We start from the raw sequence: 23,917 nt of genomic DNA, 5'->3' as shown, positions 1-23,917 counted from the left end.
CAACTAAAAATTATTCTACACTATGCCAAAAAAATGTGTTGTTTTTTTATAAAGTTGATTAAAAGTGACGAATTTAAGTAACAAAATTGAAAGGGTCAAATTCTAAAATTTAAAGGAGATTTGGTTTGAGCCTTTGCTAAAAATCCCGATACTTTTACATGTAAATTGTAAAAGCTTCTTGCGCGCTGGTCGCATGTTGACAAACGTTGGTAATTCTGCTAACTTTACCAATACTTTTTACAATTGGAAAACAAATAAGCAAAATTTTGATGTATAATAGAATATGAAAAGGCTGAAAATAATTTTCGACATCCAAATAAAATACAATTTAAAAAATCGCTCCACTCTACCAATAATAATGAACATTTAATTCTGAAATCAAGAGAATTTCCCGAATGTCTTGTTATAATCTTGTCTCGACCATCGCGCAAAAAAAAACATTTTTGTCATAAATTGTTTGTTCAGTTGAACGAATGAATTTATTTTCAAAAAGAAAAAAATCTGCCCAACAATTTGACTCGACAAATAAATTATTTATGTCCGATACACGATTTTTCTTTTCGCTTTTCGAACGATTTCAAAACAATAATTACTAATACGTTGAATGTGAACATTTGAAATGAGATTTTTCACAATCACAAGATCAATATTATTAGTGTGTCTATGCTCCGATGCTCCACACTGGTTCTTGATAGTTTTCCATGTGCATAGATGATTTTTTTTGTAATAATTATAGTCCTCATTTATAATATATTCAAAGGTGGGTGGGTATATATGGCACATGTGTACGGCTTTGGCCAATGGAATAAAGAAAATATAAAAAAAAATAATAAATAAAAACACCGTGTACGTGTGAGCTGTACATACATCGTTATTTATTAAGAAAGACGAAAATTTTTTAAATAATTTAGCACAACATTGGAATGACGCTTTTTCTTGTCTCGGTTGGTGCAAACATTCAAAAAGGTCCAGTTTAACATTGGTTCTCATTTTGAACGGTCGTTTTGAAAAACTGAAATAATTAAAAGTGAAATTAGGAAAGTGAGTAGAAAATTGATGATACGTAACCACGTAACCGACAATTATTTTATTTTCTTTGTCAAATCCTCATTGTCTGTAACAGTTTATTGTCTAATTAACAAAACGAACATTTCAATAAAATAATTTTAGTTAAACAATCGAAAAATTTATTCCGATGGGAAATTATATAAAAAGCATGGAAAGTGTGCAGCCTAATGTCAGGCGAATTATTAAGAAACGTTTTCCCCGGACAAAATTGATGCAGTCATTGTCGATTTATGGAATAACGTGACCTTTTCATGGTTTGATTAATAAAAATGAAACGGAAAACGTTACACAATTATTACGTAGTCGGTTCGGATTGGCTTTGTGGACCGGTTAAACTTTTTATATTTTTCAAAAAGATCGATGTGTTGATAATGAAAACGTTTAATTTAATTGAAAATATCAGAGAGATATCAACGCATAGGAATTTAATCGAAACAAATTTCCGATTTTCCTATCTATAGTTGGTACCTAAAGCTTTCAAGTATGTACTGATAAGCCGCATACAAAAGTATCTGCAAAATTAGGGACTTCGCGTGCTTGCACTGTTTAGCTCTTTTTTACGATCAAACAATGAAAACTCCTCACACTTTCTGCGTTTGTAAAGTGAACAAATAGCGATGTAATCTTTGGAGTTCGAACGATTTGGACGGACAAAACAATGTTCCAGATTCGTTTTTTTTTTTGCAATTTTAAACTTATTTATCGCAAAAGCACTTCCACTTTTTCTTACTAGTGAGGACCCGATTCAAGGAGAATAATTTCAATCAATAAAAAAGTGTAGCTTGTCTCTATTCTAATCATCTGTTATCAACAGCCGTGACAAAAACGAAGCATTGTCTCCGGTTTTTTAGCAAGATAAATGTTAAAATGAATGAAGCCAAAGCACCTACCCTGCTTGGTGTTTTGATGAAGGAAAAGATTTTTTTATACAAACGTAGTTGATGCTAAACAAAACGAGTAACAGACTACATTATTACGGTACGTCTCTGTCGTTTCTGAATTGTTAAAGTGCAATGGAACTAGCGAAATGCTTTGACTTAGAAAATTACGAGCGGTGTCGCTGGTGGAGAAGTCCACTTATTGACGTATCTGTTGTGCCTCAAATATCTCACTTCGTTCGGGCTACAACTCTCGAAATTACCTAAATTCTACTGTCCACAACAGATGCGTATACCCCTTTTCATGCTGAGGGCCAAAACATCCGACATTTATGCCGACGACATAAAAAAAAATTGTTGGTCGTCTTGTGCAAATTCAAATTTTTCGCGTACTCGCAAGCGTTTTCCAACAGCGAGCAATATTCGTACTGGTTGACTATACAATCTTAATCCTTTACTAGTCATCTGTTATCAACAACTATGAAACAAATAAGAGATGAACGCTGGCTGTTCTCTTACATAGGAAAACGTGTCGTAAGACTAAGGAAGTAATAAATTTTTCATAGAACAGTTAACAATCCTTTAAAAACAAAATAAGTAATAGATTTAATCGTAATACGCCTGCAGCATAATTCCAAAGACTGAATGATTTTACCGTTGAAAATTCGGAGCTTTGATTTTTTAAATTTTATTTTATTTTTTTAACTTGTCGACCCATTTATGTTTAATTGAAGCATTGAAGGTGAAATTTGACCAGAGTCCAGGTCCGGTGCAGTTTTTTTTCGTTAAATTTTAATCTTCTGTATCTTGTGAAGGTTTCGTGAAATTAAATTTCTGAATCCAGATAATCTAAAATTTACCGCCGAACTTACACATAATCAAACATGGCGCGGCTCTCATTTGGGAATGAGCACTAAATACAGCTGTGGAATGATGAAAGGTCTACGTTAGCATACACTTACACAATTTGCGAAGATTTCGAGATTTCACATCGTCGCGTCGGTTTTTAATCAGTAATGGAATCGTTGGACCTTTGGGAGTTCAAAATAGAAGATATTTTTTCTTGAGACATTCTTGAGTCTACCACGAGGGTCAGAATCGTTTTACAAAACCTTCTAAGTCGAAAATATGGTAGACGTTAGACATTTCGATGACGCACATTTTGAATATTAAAAATTTCAAAAAAATTTTTATGAGAACCATTTTACTAATTACAAGTTTTCGTTAGACTTAAAAATATCTTCTATTCTCAAACCCGGACAGCCAATGTCCGATGATTCTACTACTACTACCACGAACTCAAAAGTCGCCGATGGCTTGTTTCCATGTTTCAAACAAATTGTTCAAAGTCTCCGCAAATTAACTCTTAATTACGTGTAACCATTGACACCATTGGCCGAAGCAAATTGTGTTGATACTTTGCATGCTGAAAGCTCCCGATTTATTTTCTTTGCACTCATTCTACCACAAAGAGACATTACACAATTAAACTATCGCTGATTCTCCACCTACCTACAAGTTCCGTGATTTGTCAAGCAGAATGAAACTTCTTCGTTTAGATGGAAAGACGTGTTAAAGATAACAAAAATTCTTTTTCTATCTATCCTTTTCAACTGCTGATAACATTTTAATGGAAATTCTCGAAATATGAGAATATTTGGGCTACGCTCGAATGCCCATGGGGCCAGTTCGGTCTTGTGTGATGGAATTTGTATCATACACTTATCAAAGGGTAAAAGAGTAAACGACTATCATGTCACAGAGAGATCCGTCCTAGAGATCTGTAAGATCCCTTGAGAATTGGTGTAATTAGACCCGTACGAAGTACTGGGGTCTTATGCGTTTACGCATACATCCGTAACACGTCGAATTGGACTGCCTGAGTAAGGGGAAACCTATTGTGGTTGTCTAGAGATGCCAAATCAGTGAAAAAAAAATGTCCGTCTGTCCGTCTGTCCGTCTGCACGATAACTTGAGTAAAACGCATCCGATTTTGACAATTCTTTTTTTCCCCGTTTGGTAATGTCAAAAGACAGGCTAAGTTCGAAGATGAGTGATTTTGGATCGACCCCTCCTGAGCTGGGGCCCAATAAGTGCTTTACGGTTTTTCGAATATATCTCCGGACATTCAAACGTTACACTTGTAAGTGATACGTCAAATAAAAGGTATTTACAATACCGATCGACAAAAGAAAAGTTTATGGAAATCGGATGACCGACTCGTGAGTTAGACCCCTTGGTGTGAAACAGGCACAGGGCGGCAAGCAGTTTTTGCTTGTAGGTCGGCCACATTTGAACATATTTCGTCTGTTTTAGCTTTATTAGATAGGTATTGACCGTACCAATCAGGGAAAAAGTTCATGAAATTATGTTCTCCGGAGCGTGAGCTAGGTCTCTTGACGTGAGCTCTTATCTGGCTACTCGGAAGTACAGTGAACGTGGAGTATTTTGTCAATATCTCGAGTAAATTTTGACCGAATTTCATGACTTTTTTTTGTTTGAAAGGTATTAACGAATGTAAAGCGTCGGTACTATTTTCGGTTTCCTAACAAAATGGCTGCCGGCGGCCATATTAAATTTTAGTAAAATTGAAGTATCTTGGGGAAAATGATGCTTAGAGAGTTTCTGTTAACATGGAAATAATGTGTTAAGTGTGAGGGGTTTCAGGGATTCCATATATGGACATCTATATATACCTATATACAGTTATATTGACCTATATGCAGGCATATAGAGCTATATAATAGCATATTCCTCTGTGAAATGTTTATTTACAGTGAAATATAGGTAAATATAGCGGTAAATAGCTGTTTAAATAGGAATTTAAGAAAGTTGACTTCGTACGGGGCTGTCTATATTGCCTCCGGCAATTTATTTGTATATGATAACAAGACAAGAGTGGATAATGTAAGTGATTTTAAAGGGAGAATAGTTTTTCAGCAGAGAAGAAAATGAAGTAAGAGAAATGAAGAGTTTCTCAGTAAAGGCTTTTGATACGAATAGGTGTTTCGTACGGGTCGGCGTTAGCTATGTCTTTTAGTTCATAATATTCGGTACTTTAGCCATTTCAGGTATATCTTGAATCCATTAGGAAATAAACTGTGTAGCTACGAAAGCCAAACTTAAGGATGGTCTCACACTAAACATAAATTTCGGTTTTTTATTTCCTTGCAGATAAACAACAGCCAATATGACTGAGGCAATGAACTTGATGACAACCTACTGTATCTTGATGGTCTTGCTCTTATTTTTGTATCTTCTGTACGCCGGCATTTTTTAAATTTTAGGTGAGTTGTGGTTGTGTTGGGTTAATTACGTTTTTTTATTTAAACTAAACTACTAAGCTGGTGGATTAAAAAAGATCTCCAACTTTATTGCCTACAAGTAATCATTCAAAATTACAATTTGAAAAAAAAAACGCAAGAAACAAATAAATCTTCAGTGCCTCTACAAGTAAACAAATGAAAATCCTGTATTGAAAACTACGTCTCGACTAAAATAGCGCAATAAATTTGATTGGAAAAACGCAAGAGGAGAACGAATCCGATATATATCCGATTCATTCACTTAAACGTTCTGAAACGGTGCGTCCCGTTCGTTCGGTTCCATTTCAAGTGCTATCCATCTCGTGAATGAGCTAGATCAACCGAAAAACATTTTTCTTTTCGAAATGAAAAAGAATTTGAGATAGGTTACGATAAAAAGCTGAATTGTCGAAGAGAAAATGCGAATGAAAAATAAAAAATAAAAAAATGAAAAACAAGTAAAAATTCCGAATAAATCGCACCGCCGTCCATTAGTAATATTAGGTGGGACGAAAAGGGGGATTAATAAAAGATGATATTTGGTCATAATATTTTTAAAAATAAGATTGTTCGGCATGTCGATGTGACTGGTGTGTGGATATACAACAAATTTTTTTCTGGTTCGATCCAGCAGTTGTAATTAAGCATTTGATTTGAGCGGACAGCTCCAAATTTATTTCTTCGTTTCTTCAATTGTTTGGAAATTGGAATAATCAATTTCGGTATCTTGCGTTCGGTTTCAGTTGAACGTTCGGCCGGGTTATAATAAATTTTAATTTTAAACGTAAGATATCCATCGGTTGAAATTTATTTAAAGGAAACGTTTTCCGGTAAAATTTTCTTTTGATTCGCAATTTAATTTTGTGATATCTCAAAACAGTGCCTTAAAATACCAAATTAGGACGGTGTCGGTGATAATAAATAAATTTTCTTTTAGCAGTGAAACAGTCACATATCATTTCAAATTCAAAATGAATGAAGCTAGAAGTTTGGCGTCCTCTTTCTTGGTCTTGGTGTTCCTATTGTTTTTACTGTGGATTCTTTACGCCAGTATAATTTCGAAATAAAAAGGTAAATAACTCCTTTACAAACCGGAAGTCTGAGATACCTAAATCGAGGTGGAAAAAAAAAGTTTCTTTTGATATAAGTCACCAACGTAGCTCAGAAGAGAAGCCCAAGTAGGTTTGAGAATTTCGTTATTAATTATGAGTCTTAAGCTCAATCATAAGAGTTAGTCGCGAATCACATCCAACTATAAACAACTGAATCAACAGTTAACGACCTGCTCACAACTGATATTTTCGTACATTTATGAAAATCTCCACATTATGAAATTATAAAAATGCTTTTATTGCATCTGTTATCGCAAACGACAGCAAACATAGGCAATGTCCGTTGGCTCGTGGGTTCTTATGTAGCAAATACATACTATAACTAATGAAGTGAAATATTTTGTTCCAAATTTTCAACAATAACTTAAACAGAAGAAGTAACAGATTCAATGGACAAAAATGTCAATAGCATGGATGCTTATCAACATCATAGAAGACCAAGAGCCTGTTGGTGATGATATTATGCTTGTGAATTTGTATATCAGTCCGTCCACAGTTAAGCCTCTGCCGATATTATTGCATTACCTGATTCAAAATAATTTCTGAGAGTCGTCAAACTTGTGAACGTTAGGATTTTAAGCTAAGGAGATCTAAAATGGATGGATATCTCGGCTGTCGCACGCCGTAGAAAACATTTTTAGTACTTTTCGTCATAAAAATACTAATGTTAGCGCTTCCAACTCAACTGCTATGATATTTCATTGATATTTCAGAGTCATATCGCCAAGACTTCAGGTGATTGGGGAACAAGCCGACTCCGATTTTAATGAGTGATAGCTCGTTGGATTCGTCTTTCAATTCTAGGAAACACGTGTCTTTCACTTTTTCTTTAAAAAAATTGTTTTCTTTGAAAAGCGCTCAAAAGTGAAGACATGTCAGAGGGTACCGAAAACAGTTTTTCGGAAATAGCTCAAGAAAAAATTATTTTAAATTGTTGCATGATTGTCGGCCTTGAAAAGACCTACAGGCGGAGTATACGCACCGCTTGGTGCTAGTTGATCCACTAGAGTTATGACTAGAAATATAGTGAATGTTCGGAGAGTCCGCCTTCTCTGCAGCTTCGATGTACCACGGAACTGAGTATGGGGTGTTGTAGCTGGCCTGACCCACTATCGTTCCACACATAAATGAGCCCAGTACTTTTGTGCTGCAAGCCCACAGAAGTGTTAGAAAAAAAGTTGGTGCCAAAATGCAGATTTTTTTCTTCTTGCTGAGGGCTCTACAGCTGGAACAGCATCTGGAACGGTACTATGGCAGTCATTCTTTATCGTCTACTATTCTTTTACCTTATCAATAGAAAAACGCTTCGATATGTCACGAATATATCAGATCCAGTGTTAGTAATATCAAGAGAAAAATTATCAAATTTTTCTCGGAGGATTTTAGTCAAATAAAGTGTTAGCGTATAGCAAATGACCACAGGACTCCGGAACAGTAGTTAGTTTTTCAATCGGACCAATATTTGCTACGTGACAGGAGGCAAACCGTTTGCTCCCACTTGATCATATCGTTTTTCCGACGATAAAGAATGACTGCCATAGTACCGTTCCAGATGCTGTTCCAGCTGTAGAGCCCTCAGAACGAAGAAAAAAATCTGCATTTTGGCACCAACTTTTTTTCTAACACTTCTGTGGGCTTGCAGCACAAAAGTACTGGGCTCATTTATGTGTGGAACGATAGTGGGTCAGGCCAGCTACAACACCCCATACTTAGTTCCGTGGAACAACGAAGCTGCAGAGAAGAAGTACTCTCTGAACATTCACTATATTTTAAGTCATAGCTCTAGTGGATCAACTAGCACCAAGCAGTGCGTATACTCTATCTGTAGGTCTTTCCAAGGCCGACAATCGTACAACATTACAACAATTCAAAATAATTTTTTCTTGAGTTATTGCCGAAAAACTGTTTTCGGTACTCTCTGACATGTGATCACTTTTGAACACTTTTCACAGAAAACAAATTTTTTTTAGAAAAAGTGAAAGATACGTGTTTCCTAGAATTGAAAGACGAATCCAACGAGCTATCACTCATTAAAATCGGAGTCGGCTTGTTCCCCAATCACCTGAAGTCTTGGCGATATGACTCTTCAGAGTGAATTTATTTCATCAGAAAATAAAGTGCAGGGAATATAGTACTGGAAAAAACTGTGGTCACCATACTGTGTCGCCTCTTAAGACCAACGAGGGCAGAGGTTTCCTATAAAAATTCTATTTTAATTGAATTCTTCACCACTGGCTTCGTTTTAACACATATTTAGATTTTCTACAATCTGAGAGTATACACAATACATTGGAAACCGTCATCGTTAGGTCCATAGTTAAGGCGGGTGTTAGGTCATAAATGGGTCGAGAAAAATAGTTATCATATCAAGTGTAGGTAATAAGGACTCATATTCATAGAAACGTTTCCAACCATTTGCCATCCTTTTTGCGCTCTACTTCAACCAATTTTTAGTGTCTCAATCGTAATATAACCAGCGTTGAATTGTTTTTGATTCGTTTAAGTTTTACCACTGAAAAAAATGTTACTTCCTGTTGCCGTACATTCCCCGCTAAACACAATGCGAATTGTTATTTTACCGAGAATTTTTCCAATTAAAATTATTTCGCCACTGAACTTGAATGTAGAAACGCTCGAAAATGTGGAATTGTTTTTAAATTGTACCATGTTGAAGATCACGCCAACAATGCCAAGTCTATAATTAATGAGCTGTGCTGTTGTATCAACAAAATGTTTTTCTTAATTTAAAGTCGAAAAAGTTTTTTTTTTCTCAATTTTATTTCAAAGTTTTTCTAAATTTTCATTTGTAAATAAAATGTTTCATTGATAAAAGAGCAAATGTTCGTTAGTTCTTTGTTTCTCAAAGAGTACAGTCAGTGTATTGTAAATAAAATAATTTACAAATTCGCTAAACTTCTAAAAAATAAATTTAATTAATCGGTGAGAGTATGCCTTTCATCACTCATCCGCAAATATTTCTCTGCGTTTGTTTTGCTCGTCTTTTTTCTTCAAAATTACGGCGATCAAGTTTCGTGGTGGATCTCGAAACAGTGATGACTACAGCTAATCATTATAAGATCCACAGTTTTCCTCTAAATTCAGTTGGAGCTCGATTTAACCCCTCTTCGAACAAGAATAGAAATAATTTATCGCAGTAATTTCTATTAATTTTCGTTAAAATAATTTAAAACACAGCAATAAAATAAGCCAACAGATTCAATAAAAATGTGCGTAGGCAAGCGAGAAAAAAAAAACCGGCGGTAGACCCAATTACATTCAATAATAAACCGAGAAAAATTCTTCTTTTTTTTCTATAAATTATATAAATGTCTCATAAAGTTATCACAGAAAAAAAATGTTTTCTTCTATTTCTCGAGGTTTTTATTTAAGTTTTATATGAGCGCATGCAGAGATTCTTTTAATTTAATTGGTCGTTCATGCGTTAAAATGTGGATCAAAAGAGTTCTCAAAAATTTGCTCTTTTTAATAAATTAATTTTTTTGTTTCTTAACGACTAGTTTTAATGGCCAAAAGGTTAGATATTAGTTCTTGTTGCTATACCGAACATCCTATTTTAATATAAAAAGAAAAGAAAAGTAGAATCGATTGCTCAACTTTTCCGAATTTAAATTTTCCCGGTGAAATAAAAAATGTTGAGTTATCGGCAATTATTCAACTAACCTAAACAAAAATAGAAAAAAGGCAAGGTGTTTCGTTCGAATCACGAGATCGGTGTTTTTTCTTCGCTAAATTTTCACAATAGCAGCTGGCATATTTTGTGATTTTATTTATTGTAAGAGAGAAAAAGAAAATATTTTCTTCGGTGGTGTGATTTCGTTGTTTACACAGATTAGTTTAGCTCGTCAAGAATTTATGATTTTGTTACCTGATTGCCGGTGTTTAGTGATTGTATGAAACTGTCGGTGTTTGTTATTTCTAGCAACTCCCCAAATAGGCTAACTTGAATTATGAACGGAAATTTAAATCTTTGCATGATAAAGATCCTGTTCTTGTAGTTAGTGCGTTGATACAGTGGTTATGATATTTTGTCACAAAATTTGAAAACGTATTAGCGAATTCAAATTTTGCGCCAAAATATCATGTACTAGGAATCACTTAATTGACTGAGACGACTGGAAACATCGATGACTTTTAAAACTCGCATAAATCTAAAAAATGAGTTTTCTCAAGGTGAACAAACTGTAACTCTTTTTCACTTATTCAATTTACGTTTATCGGTGTCTTGCTGAATTGATTTGGACATTCAAATATTTCGTGCAGAACAATAACTTCACTCAGTCCAATCTTTTCTGAAATCATTATTCGCCTTGAGAAAGACCTCCAACAGAGATATAAACATGGATCCAGTTCTTAATCTTTGCGAGATTAACAGTAGGCGACCGAATCTTTTATGGGATTAAAATTTAATTCCTTTGGGAACTACTTTCATTTAACCCCAAATTTAGTTTTTAGCTTTCGAGACCTTAAAAACTGTGTAAAAACCATTCTCACACCCTGAGAGAACTAGTTTATTCACTGGATTCATTTACTTCTGATTGAACACAAACAATCAATGAGTCCGGAATAGTGTGTAAACACATTTTTAATGTAAGAAGTAGATTTCAAAGATTTTCACATGAAAAGTATATAAACCACACCTTGCGTCGAGTATTGCAAGGATTATAAAATATTATAAATTGCTGATATATTTGGTCATCAGTTGAAATCCATTTGTGCTCAAATTTTGACGCTTCGTTGGGAACATTCTTCGATTTCATTATAATAGATTTTTTAAATTTACTTAATCAATTCCTGGCCATAGATTTCTTGGTACTTACTTTGCTCTTAGTCAGGGCCTACTTTTTGGAAACTAATTTCTTGAATTTCTCGAAATTTCTCGAATTTCTTAAAATTTCTCGAATTCGAGAAATTGAAGAAACTTCAAGAAACTCGAGAAATTAATTTCTTGAAATTTCTTGAATTTCTCGAATTTCTTGAATTTTCTGGAATTTCTTGAAATTTCTCTAATTCGAGAAAATCAAGAAACTTTGAGAAATTCAAGAAATATTTCTCGAAGTTTCTTGAATTTCTCGAAGTTTCTTGAATTTCTTGAATTTTCTGGAATTTCTCGATTTTCTCTAAAAGTTTCTAAAAAGTAGGCCCTGCTTAGTAGACTCACCGACTTACCCGACATTTATTCTTTGTTCAACAAATTAAAAGAGTTAGAAAATCTTTATGAAACGGCTGATCATTTCTAATCGACAACAACGACATGAGTAAACGATGACTTCTGATCAATGTGTTGCAAAATATATTGTTGAAGCCTCTACACAACATAAAGGCGTTCGAAGTAAATATCATTTTGTCAGATCCCTTCTAGCTTGTTGAAGTTGAGGTAGTCTACCTCTATGGTTAAAGCGAATGAAGTAAATGATTTTGTATCAAAACAAAACAAAAGAAGTAGCAGATTTTGTGGTTTATACCAAAAGTATATTCAGAAAAACGTCTGCCATTTATGAGTGACGCAGATTTTCATACTACCTTCCACAACAAGCGCTACAAAGGAAAATATTTTGTGGATCTTTATCTTTAAGCTCTCATAGATGGCAAGCATATTAACAGTTATACTATCTGATCTATTACTCCATTATTTGATCGAAGATTTTCAGAGATTCATTTCAGAAATCTTTTACTTCATTCGTTCTGAACATGTCTTTTGCTATATAAGACATCATTAGCCAGAACTTGTTTATTATTGCTGTCGTTGTCTATAACAGATGACAGTTGTCTGTAACAGGTGTTTTTGCCCGGGAAGTTTCGCTCCATAAATGACTAGAAAAATCAATCAATGGTCATAGAGATCGTCAAATTAAATTTCAATTATTGTGTCAATCAACGGAATAAATGAGTTTAATTTCAAAACTCGATGACATCATACCAATGGAACCTAAGCTACCTCGAGCGCTACTATAATTACATATAGTAATGAGCCACATATATTCTAAAATCGACCGTTTCCAGTAGAAGTTAGGAAACACAAAATGGAAAAACAAACGCTTAGAACAGCACCATTCATTTCCAATTGAGCGTCTTCCCAACCATTTAACTTTTTTTTTGATGAGACCGAAATATAATGCAGAAAACCACATGCGAAGTGTTAATTTATGTTAAACTTATATTGAAATTTATTCCGCACACTACTTCTTCATCTTGAACATACAAAGTAATTTTCCAAGAAAAGATTTTCAAGTAGGTAGAGAAGTGATATGGTTTTACACAATAGAAGAGAGAAGAAATAATTTTTCCTTTTTTTTGAAATGAAAAAGAAAAACAGAAAAATATTTAAAGAAACCTGTTGTGAGCTTACGTTCTTTTTCCGCTGATTCGCTTGCATAAGTAAAATAGAAAAACTTCAGCAAATAGAACAGAGCACAACAGTTTTAGGTCAATCATCAAAAGTTTGAAGTTTTCGGTTTGATGTGTTGTCTGTTGTTGTCTGAGGTTTAAGTGATAAATGATTTAACATGACTGCTAAATTGAGATAATTACACAGAGAAAATGGTTTCAAATCAAACAGCGATCTCATATGGATCAGGTGAAATGTTTTTTTTTTTTGGCGAGCTATACTTGGTTTTTCTTGAACGATTCCAGCTGTCATGGCATGAAGTGAGCAATGAGGGATATGTTCTGAAATGAGTGTTAGGAAATCTGCTTCAAATTATTGTAAAATTAATGAGTGATCCGATGAGGATCAGATGAAATTAATCGTTCAACTGAAATTAATTTTGTGAAAATCGGTACGAGGTCGAGCAACTGCAGTGTACACGAATACGATCAATATATTTAGCAATACTTTTGTTTATAGGGAAGTAGGAAGAGCTGGAGGCTGCGTTAAGAGGAAACAATCTATAATAAAAATAAAATCCAATTAAGTCCTTATTAGAGTAATTATCTCCATTGCAGCAGGGCGCAACCTTTCAACTATCTACAACTTTCTCACTTGCTTTCGTTGATATTGACTCTTACCCTGGGTGAAAGAATCCTAGACCGAAGGAATTAATTTCCGGTGGCTGCACGCAGTGCCGTCTTTTCCATATGGGCAAAATGGGCAAATGCCCGGGGCGCCCGAAGTAGAACAGAAGAAAATGACGCCAAAAATCGTTTACAAAAATTTAACTTCAACAAATTGGCGCCAATTTTTCGAATTGCCCGATGGCGCCCAAAAGCTAAAGGCGGCACTGGCTGCACGAAGTTTAAAAAAGGAACGTGAGTGACGTCGCTAAATTAATTATTCTTGTCTTGTCTGAGAGTCTAATAAAAATGAATTTTTAATGTTTGAAAGTTGTGCCCGCGTCATCAGATCGGCCCCTGATGTGCAAAATTCATGCTCTTAATCGTTAAGTAATGTTCTCGATAAAATGAAATAAAACGAAAATAAATTTCAGAAGTTTTTATTGCATGCGAACGACTGTTTACACTTTTTTTTTAATTTGAACGGAATTCGTCCATTAATTTTATATGGAAATTACGCTAAATAAATTTCTTTTGATGTTTGCCATATAGTATTAAGTTGTGAGACTCATCAATGGAATTTTCCAATACTTTGCTTGCATATTTTGAAGGGTCAAGGATAAACATTTGCATTTTGAATAATATTAGCTCAAAATATGTGTGTGTATCGTTCTGCAACAGCGGCTTTCGATCACCAGCTGATCGAACCGGTCGGTGTACTCGTACGCCGTGAATCAGACAATCCGTGCGAAACACTCATACAAATATATATTTTCGACGAATTTACACTTACACTTGGTAAATTTAGCTGGAATGCAGAATTTCCAACAGCTGGTCTTTTGTCATATCAATTGCTATTGTTTTTGACAGTACTCACAAAGAGTCAGCAGGTTCGATTCCCGGGGAAAGGTTTGATGAAACGACTAAACAACTTATACACCGCTGATGTAAAAACCAATATACAGACCAACTGGTGAAAGAACAGTTGATGCAAATTTTGCACTTCAGTTAAACTTACCGACCGTACGATAGATTAAATACACTTCACGTCAAGGGTAGTGATGCGGTTCCTTTTTACTCTAGTGACCACCTGCTGTCAAAAAAATCATGTTTCGACTAGAAAATAAAACTTAATTCCGTACAATCATACTAGGCTTAGAACATGAAGTTCATCTTCTAGGTAAAAAACTAAGCTCAGTAATTGACGAAAATAATTTGCGGACTAGAATAAGTCAATTTCGTCCCTGCTTCGGAGGATGAAATCTGTCATTTTTTGACCACCTCGAATTAAAATATTTTTTGTAACTTCTCAGCCATCAAGTGGAATGTCGATTCACAGAACGTAACTTATTCTCATCGTCCGACGGTTATTTAAAATTATTTGTTTATAGAAGTGACTCAGTTGAATGCACTAACAAATCAAATGAGAAACATTACTTGTCTGACGGGACATGCTGAACCGATTTTCGTTTCTTTTTTCATTATACTTTGTGTTATAATCAAAATATGATTTGGAAAATCCGAAAAACAAATGTTATGATCAATTTAACCGGCCAATACTGTGACGTCTATAAATATACGCCAAAATTTAATTGTTTACTTAATAAGCCAACCGAAACACCGTTAGGAAAAGAATCAAGAATGTATTTTATATACAGACAGAAAGTCTTTGATAAATAATATTTGACAGAACCGGGACTATATGCCATATTATAATGGGTATAGTGGCACTATATAGTATAACAGTGTTTCATTCAAAATATTTTAATAAATTTCCAAAAATAAACCATTTTTCCGAGAGATGAAATAACTTTATGGAAAACGTTTTTTTCTCAATTTTTCTTTCAGATTATGATGTAACCAAAGAAATAAACCAAAAATAACATTTTATTTACCATCATCGCATCGTGGTCCGTCGTCATACCAATATCAGAAGAGCCAAACCTATTATTAATATGTGCGGCGCATCCATTAGGCCAATAAAACAAGATCACTTTCGTTACTACACACACACACGCTACACACTTATCGGGCGAAACCAGATGCAAAAATTATTGGTATGAAAATAAACCACTCTCAGCTGAATGGGGGCGCCATTAATTTAAATTAGCCTAATGTTTGTATTTTATAAAAAAAAAAGTTTGATTTCTTTTATCATTTTTTTGGGTTTTTGTTTTTATTTATATGTGTAAAAGAAGAGGAAAATTTTATTGATCGGAAAATGTAGTAGCGTTAAATCAAAAAAAAAACATTTTTTTTTTGTTCATTTTCATTTATATTTTCATGTTAAAATAGAATTTAATTTTCACATTTTCCATTTTCATGTTTCGTATCAGCTCGTTCGACAAAAAATAAATTTATTTCGATTTGACTTACAGTTATTATTTGTTCAAAACAGCTTGTTTTTCTTTCTTCTTCTAGAACTCTTGCTTCGAATTCTCGCTTCTTACAAACGCAAAACAAACTTTTGTTTATTTTTTCATGTTCGCCATCTTAACCTGTTGAATTACAGGCGCATTTAAATCAATTATTACGATAGATATACTTGAGAGAGCAGTTTTTTTTATTGAAAAAAAAATTTAGATTATTTTTGTAGTGCTCATCACTTTTTCATCTTCTTCTTTGTATTTTTCTAAAATCGTTTCTCTCTATCCTTTTTTTCCTCGTTATTTTTCTCACCATATTTTCCCATCCATCGTTTATATTTAGATGAAAAACAACCAGGAAAATGTATAATGTTTGTGTAAAATAGATTTTACTGTTAAATTAAAAATTAGTTTTGTTTTTGTAATACAGCAAAGAAAAAAGTCGATGAAATTATTTTAATTAATGAATTGCGTAGTAAGATGAGACAGATCGCAAATAATTTCCAATTTGTCCAAGCAGCAATATTCTTCTGATTAACAAGTGATAGTATAGATTAAGTGTCTATACTAGAAATGATGGAAAGTGGATTCGGGTGTGATTTACTGAGTCCTTGGACGAGGGACACATTCACCTGAGTAAATCCATTTTACAAACTTTTGTTTTCTCTAGGGTCGAAAGTGGCTCATTACAACACTAGGGATGAAAAGTAAATTGATAAAAACCTCAAAGTCTTATAACAGTAGATTACTATAAAAGGAAAGTAATTTGTTATCTCGTATTCAGATGAGTGAAATTACCCCGAGGTACTATTACTCATCCTGATTCGAGAAAAAAAATTCTTTATTCAAAAACGTGAGGTAAAGTAAACTTTAAAATTTACCTTAAGTTCGTGTTTAACCTGTTACATACGGCTATTCATCTGTTATCGATAACGACGACAAAAAAAATGACATGATCCGGGTAATATGGTATTTTATATATTTCACTAAAAATGTTTAAAAAAATTGAAGTACAAGATTTGAAATCAATCTTCTTTAAAAATGCTTTGATATATGGAAGTAATAGATCCAATAATAATACTGGTCATATGCTTGCCGTCTGTAACAGGTTAAAATACTTAGCAATAGGGCAAATGATGGAAATGGTACTCGCCTACGCCTCGATCAAAAAATTTCACACAAGAAGTACCATTTCCATCATTTGCCCCATTGGTAAGTAATGTACTATTTCCATATATTGCATTGTGTTTTACCTTACGAGCGCAGAAGAGCCATATTACCTCTCTGGTAGGGTGGGTCGATTTTAACAACTTGAAAATCCACACCTAGTGGCATGTGTAGCTTGCCAAAACTAGTCAAACTGCATCATTACTTTTTCTTTTCCGAATACTTTTGAGTACCGCACAATAGATTGAATGGGTCTGTCAGGCTTCTTTGAAATTTTCATAGAAATGTTTTTGAAAAAAGCTTTGGAAAGCCTTGTAGAGGCTGAAATAGACTAAAACAAACAAAATCAACTTATTTTGAAAAAATCGGTGCAGTCGAAGTGAAAAAATGTACATTTTCTATATAAAATTGGGGGTCTGTCAACTTTGAACCACCATAATGTACAATAAACTTCCTCAAATTTGATTAAATCTGTCTGTTAGAGTTAGAATGGGTAAAAACGACAATGATATATATTGTCGGAATGTCTCAGATTGATTATTACCGAAGTAATAGTTCCAGAGGTCTATTAGAAAAAAAAATCATGTTAAAAACGTCATTTTTCGAAGTAGTAGATTCTGATGTTAGAACGAAATATGATCCTTCGAATCTACTACTACTACAACGCTACATAAATTCATTTCAGATTAGTTTGATATTTCCAAAGATCTCTTACACAAGTTGAGCAAACATCGAAAATCATGTACGACCACGAAAAATAATGGGAACAAAGTGAGCAATCAACGTCTCGGGGAGCGTTATCATCTGAAGGCCGATTTGGCTTTATCAAGTCAAGCGTTTTAAGTGAAGAAAGCCTGCCAACAAAACTTGACATCATAAGGAGAGTATGTCTGAGTTACAACAATAAACTTGATAATGAAAACAAAAACGAACTGTTGGAGTTTTTTGTTCCTGATGTTGTACATGAGGTTCTTCTAATTTGGAAAAAGACACAAGAAAAAGAAAAGAAACATATGACGATAGCGAAAAACTTTTTGATATTGCTCGCTGTAAATGTGTCAGAAATAGTGGTGACCGACAATTACGTTTAACTGAACTTCCTGAGCCAACAACGGAAATTTCTACAGATTTCCTTGCGACAACTGAAACTGAATTGGGAATAACTGGCAGTGAATAGAATCTGTAGAATGTTTTACATTTGAACACGCTCCAAAACGTTTACCATTCTATTTCGTGGTCGGACATGATTTTCGATGTTTGCTCAACTTGTGTAAGAGATCTTTGGAAATATCAAACTAATCTTAAATGCATTTATGCAGCGTTGTAGTAGTAGTAGATTCGAAGGATCATATTTCGTTCTAACATCAGAATCTACTACTTCGAAAAATGACGTTTTTAACATGATTTTTTTTTCTAATAGACCTCTGGAACTATTACTTCGGTAATAATCAATCTGAGACATTCCGACAATATATATCATTGTCGTTTTTACCCATTCTAACTCTAACAGACAGATTTAATCAAATTTGAGGAAGTTTATTGTACATTATGGTGGTTCAAAGTTGACAGACCCCCAATTTTATATAGAAAATGTACATTTTTTCACTTCGACTGCACCGATTTTTTCAAAATAAGTTGATTTTGTTTGTTTCAGTCTATTTCAGTCTATTTCAGCCTCTATAAGGCTTTCCAAAGCTTTTTTAAAAAAAATTTTTATGAAAATTTCAAAGAAGCCTGACAGACCCATACAATCTATTGTGCGGTACTCAAAAGTATTCGGAAAAGAAAAAGTAATGATGCAGTTTGACTAGTTTTGGCAAGCTACACATGCCATTAGGTGTGGATTTTCAAGTTGTTAAAATCGACCCACCCTACTCTCTGGTAACTCATTAACATTCAGGCGGCTGATGAATATCTTTGTCCTACATATACAGCTCAGATCTCTGAAAACCCCTCGTCCTTCTTGAATTTCCCTACTTTCCTTTATCGTGCACCACAGTAGAAAAATGAGATATCGGAGATAATGGTTACATCGACCGGATATTTACTATTGACTCATTCTAGTAGTAGAATGATAATGCCTGAGAGAGTCAACAGAATGTTAGGTCTGACTCCCTCGTACGCTTTGACCCTCTTAGACACAACATCTCTGGTCTTAGTTCTAGTAATAAAAAAAAAACTATTTTTCGACGGTCTAACCATCCATAGCCAGTAAAACTGTCAAATGGTTAGCGAGTCGTTTGTCACACATTATAACTGTGCTTGTAAAATAAGAACTATCGCAACGTCTACAAACGAAACCAAGAAAAAAAACCTACGAAAATCATGAGAATCACTCACTTTCCACCTAATTACTCTGTTTTTTAGCTGTTGTGTTTACTACTCAAAACTTTGACATCAATACCTGTTGTTCAACCCGATTGACATCACCTGGCGTAATATTGGCAGTATATTGATGGAACACACATTCCACGATTCGCGGAGTAGGTTAAAAAGAAACGGTCATATGGAACAGGTAAGGTATTGTATTGGAGATTGTGAAGATATAACTTTCAGTCTCAGTGGACGTAATAGACTATAATGGTGAATCATCGTCTATGACGTTAACACTGCGGAATGACGACAAAGAAAAAACATTTCTAATTAAATGATCTTTTGTCTCGTGTCGATAGAGCTGTGCGAAAAAGTGAATAACAAAAGTTCGTAGAAAGGTGACAACAGGACAAACCATTTTTCGGAAAATGTTTTCTGTTTTTGTTCCGAAGAAAATTTATTTTTATTTTCATTGAAACATTAAAATGATTTCACTCAATTTTTCTTCCGGTCCAAATTAATTTTGTTGGTTTGGCTTTACCTCTTTTCTAAATTTTTTGAATTTTTTAAACGGTGTACGAACGAGACCTATTTAAATGTATTGTGTACGAGAGGAATAGGTAAAAAAAAATATCGCAAAAAATAGCTCGTAAAACTGAGAGAGGAAAGAACATCACTCATTACAATTATACTTATAAATTCTATGAGCGGGTGTTGTTGTGCTTTTTTTTCTACTGTGTTTCTGTCCATCACAACAAAAAATTTCGACACTAAAACGTGAGAATCCAGGCGTTCGTTTCGAGCTAAAAATACACCGAGTCTATTTCAAGCCAAGCTCTACCAAAAAATAAATTCTTTCAAATTTTTTTTGTGTTATTCATATCATAAAAACACAGCAGAATGTGTTATTATTAAAACTTTTATTATTAATAGGTATAATATGGTTCGTGTACATCATTTCATAAGGTGTAACATATCGAAAAAGAAAAATTGAAAAATGAAAAATTAATCACGAAAATACTTAAATATTCAACGAAAGTAGATGCAACGCACACCTCAATTTAATTTAAACCCTAAATTTCGACGTAAATACTTACAAAAATTAAATTCAGGACTTTTCAACTCTAAATCTAATTTATTGGGATAAAGCCGATGGATCACCACCGTTCATTTGGTAATACTCTTCACGAAATTGTTCATTCATTTTTTTGCCCACAATCGTTCGCAACCAAGTCGGTATAAGTTTCATTGCTCCATACTGGTAACGATCATGAAAATTGAAAAGATTCAAGAACTGCACTCACATCATGTTTGCATCAAATACTGACCTGGATGCCATGCGTCCAATAGCCGGTTGTCTCACTTGTTTTTCCTAACGAAAATACAGCTGATTTTGTGTAGGTCCGCACATTTGGTATAAGAATATTTCCGCTTGTCATCACCGACGATGAGTAATTGTTCATTTTAGTTTTGACATACATTGGAGTCACCAATTGCACGGTTATGCCATACGGAGCAAATTCATGTTGTATGGCTAGGGTGAAGTTTTTTACGTACACCTGATGGGGAAGAATGGAAAAGAAAAATCGTTTGTCAGTGAATAATCTACAAGAAAAGCGTAACCGGAAGAGCCGATTTGATGTTCAGCTCAGTCTTATTTCTGTGGTAAGGACATTGTCATCTTATTCGAGGTCTTTTATAGTTTAATGAGTTTACTCATACATGTTAAGACAAATGAAGTAAAAGATTTTGTTGAAATTTGTACAAAATATTTAGATCGAAAGAAGTCATAAATTCGTTGGTTTAGCCACACACATGTGAAAGATTAAAATTTATTTAATATGAATGGATCTGTTGGAACTTATTGATTGGATTTCTTAGTCACTTGAATGAGAAAGATATCCATAATTGTTTCGGTGTTCGGACAAAATCACACGCACGTAGAAGTTTCATGTCTCTAGTTGCTGTGAGAAAGGTAAGTGTTACGGTCTCAAAGACGTCATTTACAAACAATATTTCTCTACGATCTGGAATTAATTACTTTACATAAAAATTGTGAGCAAGTACGACTGCTCGAAACGTAGATAAATATTACCGCTGTCTTTGGTAACGTTAACTCATATTCATCAGACTTATCAGATATGTCTGTGTGTTATCACTATATCTCACTCAAAGGGTAGAAATCGTTTATGAGCGACTTTGTATAAGGTGAACCTAATAAAAAGCCAAAAGAAAAATCTAAAATTTTATCAATTCTTCCCATCGCGAAGTCTTTAATCAAGTAGTTCGCATTATCTACCGTAAGGTCATTTTTTCGTCTTCCATTACTATCTTGATATTCAGACTATAAAAGAATGCATGAGTATAAACCTCCTCAGCGTAGAAGAAAATATTCAGGCGCACCATAGAGATAAATATGGCTATGCTAGCCATCTACTATCGACAATGATTACAAAGACAAGTGATGAATGCTGGTTGCAGAGTAGCAAATTGTTCTAAAAAATGAAGTACAAGATTTGTATCAAGCTTAAAACTAGGCTTAAAACAAAAGAAGTAACAGATTTTTAATAAATGAAATCGCGATACGATTGACAATTCTGAAAGTGTCATTATAGTTAGGAGGTTCAGAGTCTGCAGCAACTTCACATGAACAAAATGAAAGCTTTTCCACTTTTTGTTGTGCAATAAATGGATTCATTTAGCTTTCCATGTTTGGTAACACCTGATGACGATCAATTGACGCAACATAAATTCAAATTGTCTAAATTGAAAGCATACAACGACAACGTTCCGTAATTTATCAAATTTCCCAACGATATTTCTATTCGACGACGGCACTAATTGTTGAAAGTGTTAATTCGAAGTATAGTTTACCAGTCAGCCACATTAGCAACATTATCTTCATTTACTCAATTCATTTGTATTCCTGCCAATTTCGAAAAATATCGTCGTGCTGTATTATTTCAATGTTTAATTAGCTGCAGCTAATTTTTCTCTTCATATTCGTAATAGTCAAGCTCATTAAAAAAACCGCGCTCACCAATAAAAACTTAAGGCCACTAAAATGTTATCCAGTTCATAAAAACAAACCAATTCTCAAAGAGTTATCTTATTTCGGCTACCAAATAATCGTTTTCGGCGAACAGTAAACTGATACCCACATGGATATATATAGCGTGTCTGTGCAAGCCTTAAAAGAATTATTTTTAACGACGATGGTGTGGTCATATTGAGGGATCATTAAAACAAACATTCGACGTGATTTACCAAAGTGTGTGATCCACCACAATTTGGATGCTAGAATTATTGGTAGACAAAAAAACCTGACTCCTAAAAGTCTTATGAAAGATGTCCATTTACGGTTTCGGAAACAAAAACTAATTACGGCTATAATGACGATTATAAATTATTATAAAACGATACGTAAATATGAGTAGACTTTTCTGCGAATGATATGGAAATGTCCGTGATAAAAACAATTAAATTATTAGCATTAATGAGTCTTTAACATTGCGATGTTCTTTGTCAAGGTTGGAACGCATTTAAATTATTGGAAATTTATATGAATTCAGTCGATGCAAAAAAAACTAACTACAGTCTTTACATCATTGATTGCTGAAGTGAGACAGAGATGAATTATTACAAAATAAAATTTATGGAAAGGATTTGCAGCTGAGACAATTATCCGGTCGTCTTGCGAAATATCTCTATCCCACAAAAACCTCAAAAGAGGACGAGGTGACGCTAGTCCTCTAAATTAAACTTCCAAACTTGTCACAAAGTGGTAAAATTTTGGTCGACATATTTTCTTGTTAAAATTTTCTTGGTTAAAAAAATTGATTACGTTTAAACGTCACCAAAACGGATATGAAATGTTTTGGAAGTTTAATTAGAGGACTAGTGTCACCTCTTCCTCTTTTGAGGTTTTTGTGGGATAAGTATTATGATAAAAAGACAGATCTTTTTTCCAAAGAAAACTGTTTAGTAGAAAATTTACCACCCTTTACATAGAGTATTATGATGAAAGAGAAAGAAATATTTTGACAACTACCTCAAGGCAAGTTATAATAAACTGGTTTTCGGTCCTCTAGCTCTCAACGTAACATGTTGAAAGAGAAGCAAATACTTTGACAAATACCCCAAGGCAAGTTATAATTAACTAGTCTTACGTTTCCTCGCTCTGATCATAACAGCCTATACCCGCTGAAAACTCGTGCTACCACCTATAGGAGAATGGAGTTTAGAAACTAAGGGTAAAATCTATTATAATTTAGTACTTTTCTTCATCAAAATTCTGCTGTCACTGAATTATTTTTTCATGAACAAACTTCACTGCAGTGACATTTCATGGGAATGAATCAATGTGAAGTTGTTACACGAAAAAATAGTACAGTGAGAATGAAGTACTATAAAAAAATGTGGCGCCTCTACAGGCCAACCGACTAGGCGAATGTAATAAACACAAATAAGCGAGCTATTCTAATCAGTCAAAAAACCCGTAAAGGGTAAATGTGACGCAAGTTTTTTATCTTACTTAAAAAATAACTGATATCGCTGAGGATGATGCTTGTGCGCTGCACGCAAAAGTTTTATCAACAAATAATTGACCCAAAAAATTTGTGAAAAGAAATTTTACAAAAAGAAATTTGCGTCACAAGTGGCAGATACGAATCGAATGAATAGTTGGCATTATACGG

General features: G+C 34.0%; 1 protein-coding gene and 1 long non-coding RNA gene across 2 annotated transcripts in view; one reads left to right on the top strand and one right to left on the bottom strand.

Moving 5' to 3' along the window:
• The first annotated feature begins 894 nt into the window (after nucleotides 1-894).
• On the top strand, nucleotides 895-15,533 carry LOC119072943. Its single transcript, XR_005086957.1, has 3 exons — nucleotides 895-1,041; nucleotides 5,121-5,233; nucleotides 15,223-15,533. It is a non-coding gene; the product is annotated as an uncharacterized LOC119072943 (long non-coding RNA).
• A 4,696-nt stretch (nucleotides 15,534-20,229) lies between these two features.
• The window catches only part of LOC119072932 (inactive hydroxysteroid dehydrogenase-like protein 1), a 37,839-nt gene continuing 34,151 nt past the window's right edge, over nucleotides 20,230-23,917 (bottom strand). The window contains exons 6-7 of the mRNA XM_037178252.1: nucleotides 20,549-20,779; nucleotides 20,230-20,478 (exon numbers count right to left, since the gene is read on the bottom strand). Of these exons, the coding sequence (XP_037034147.1) occupies nucleotides 20,356-20,478; nucleotides 20,549-20,779 (354 nt within the window). The 3' untranslated portion in view covers nucleotides 20,230-20,355. The remainder of the gene's footprint in view (nucleotides 20,479-20,548; nucleotides 20,780-23,917) is intronic.

This window comes from Bradysia coprophila, assembly GCF_014529535.1.
Source record: "Bradysia coprophila strain Holo2 chromosome IV unlocalized genomic scaffold, BU_Bcop_v1 contig_84, whole genome shotgun sequence".
NCBI classification, from domain to species: Eukaryota; Metazoa; Arthropoda; class Insecta; order Diptera; family Sciaridae; genus Bradysia; species Bradysia coprophila.
Note: the sequence above shows the minus strand (reverse complement) of the source record. Positions and strands in the feature narration are given on the sequence as shown.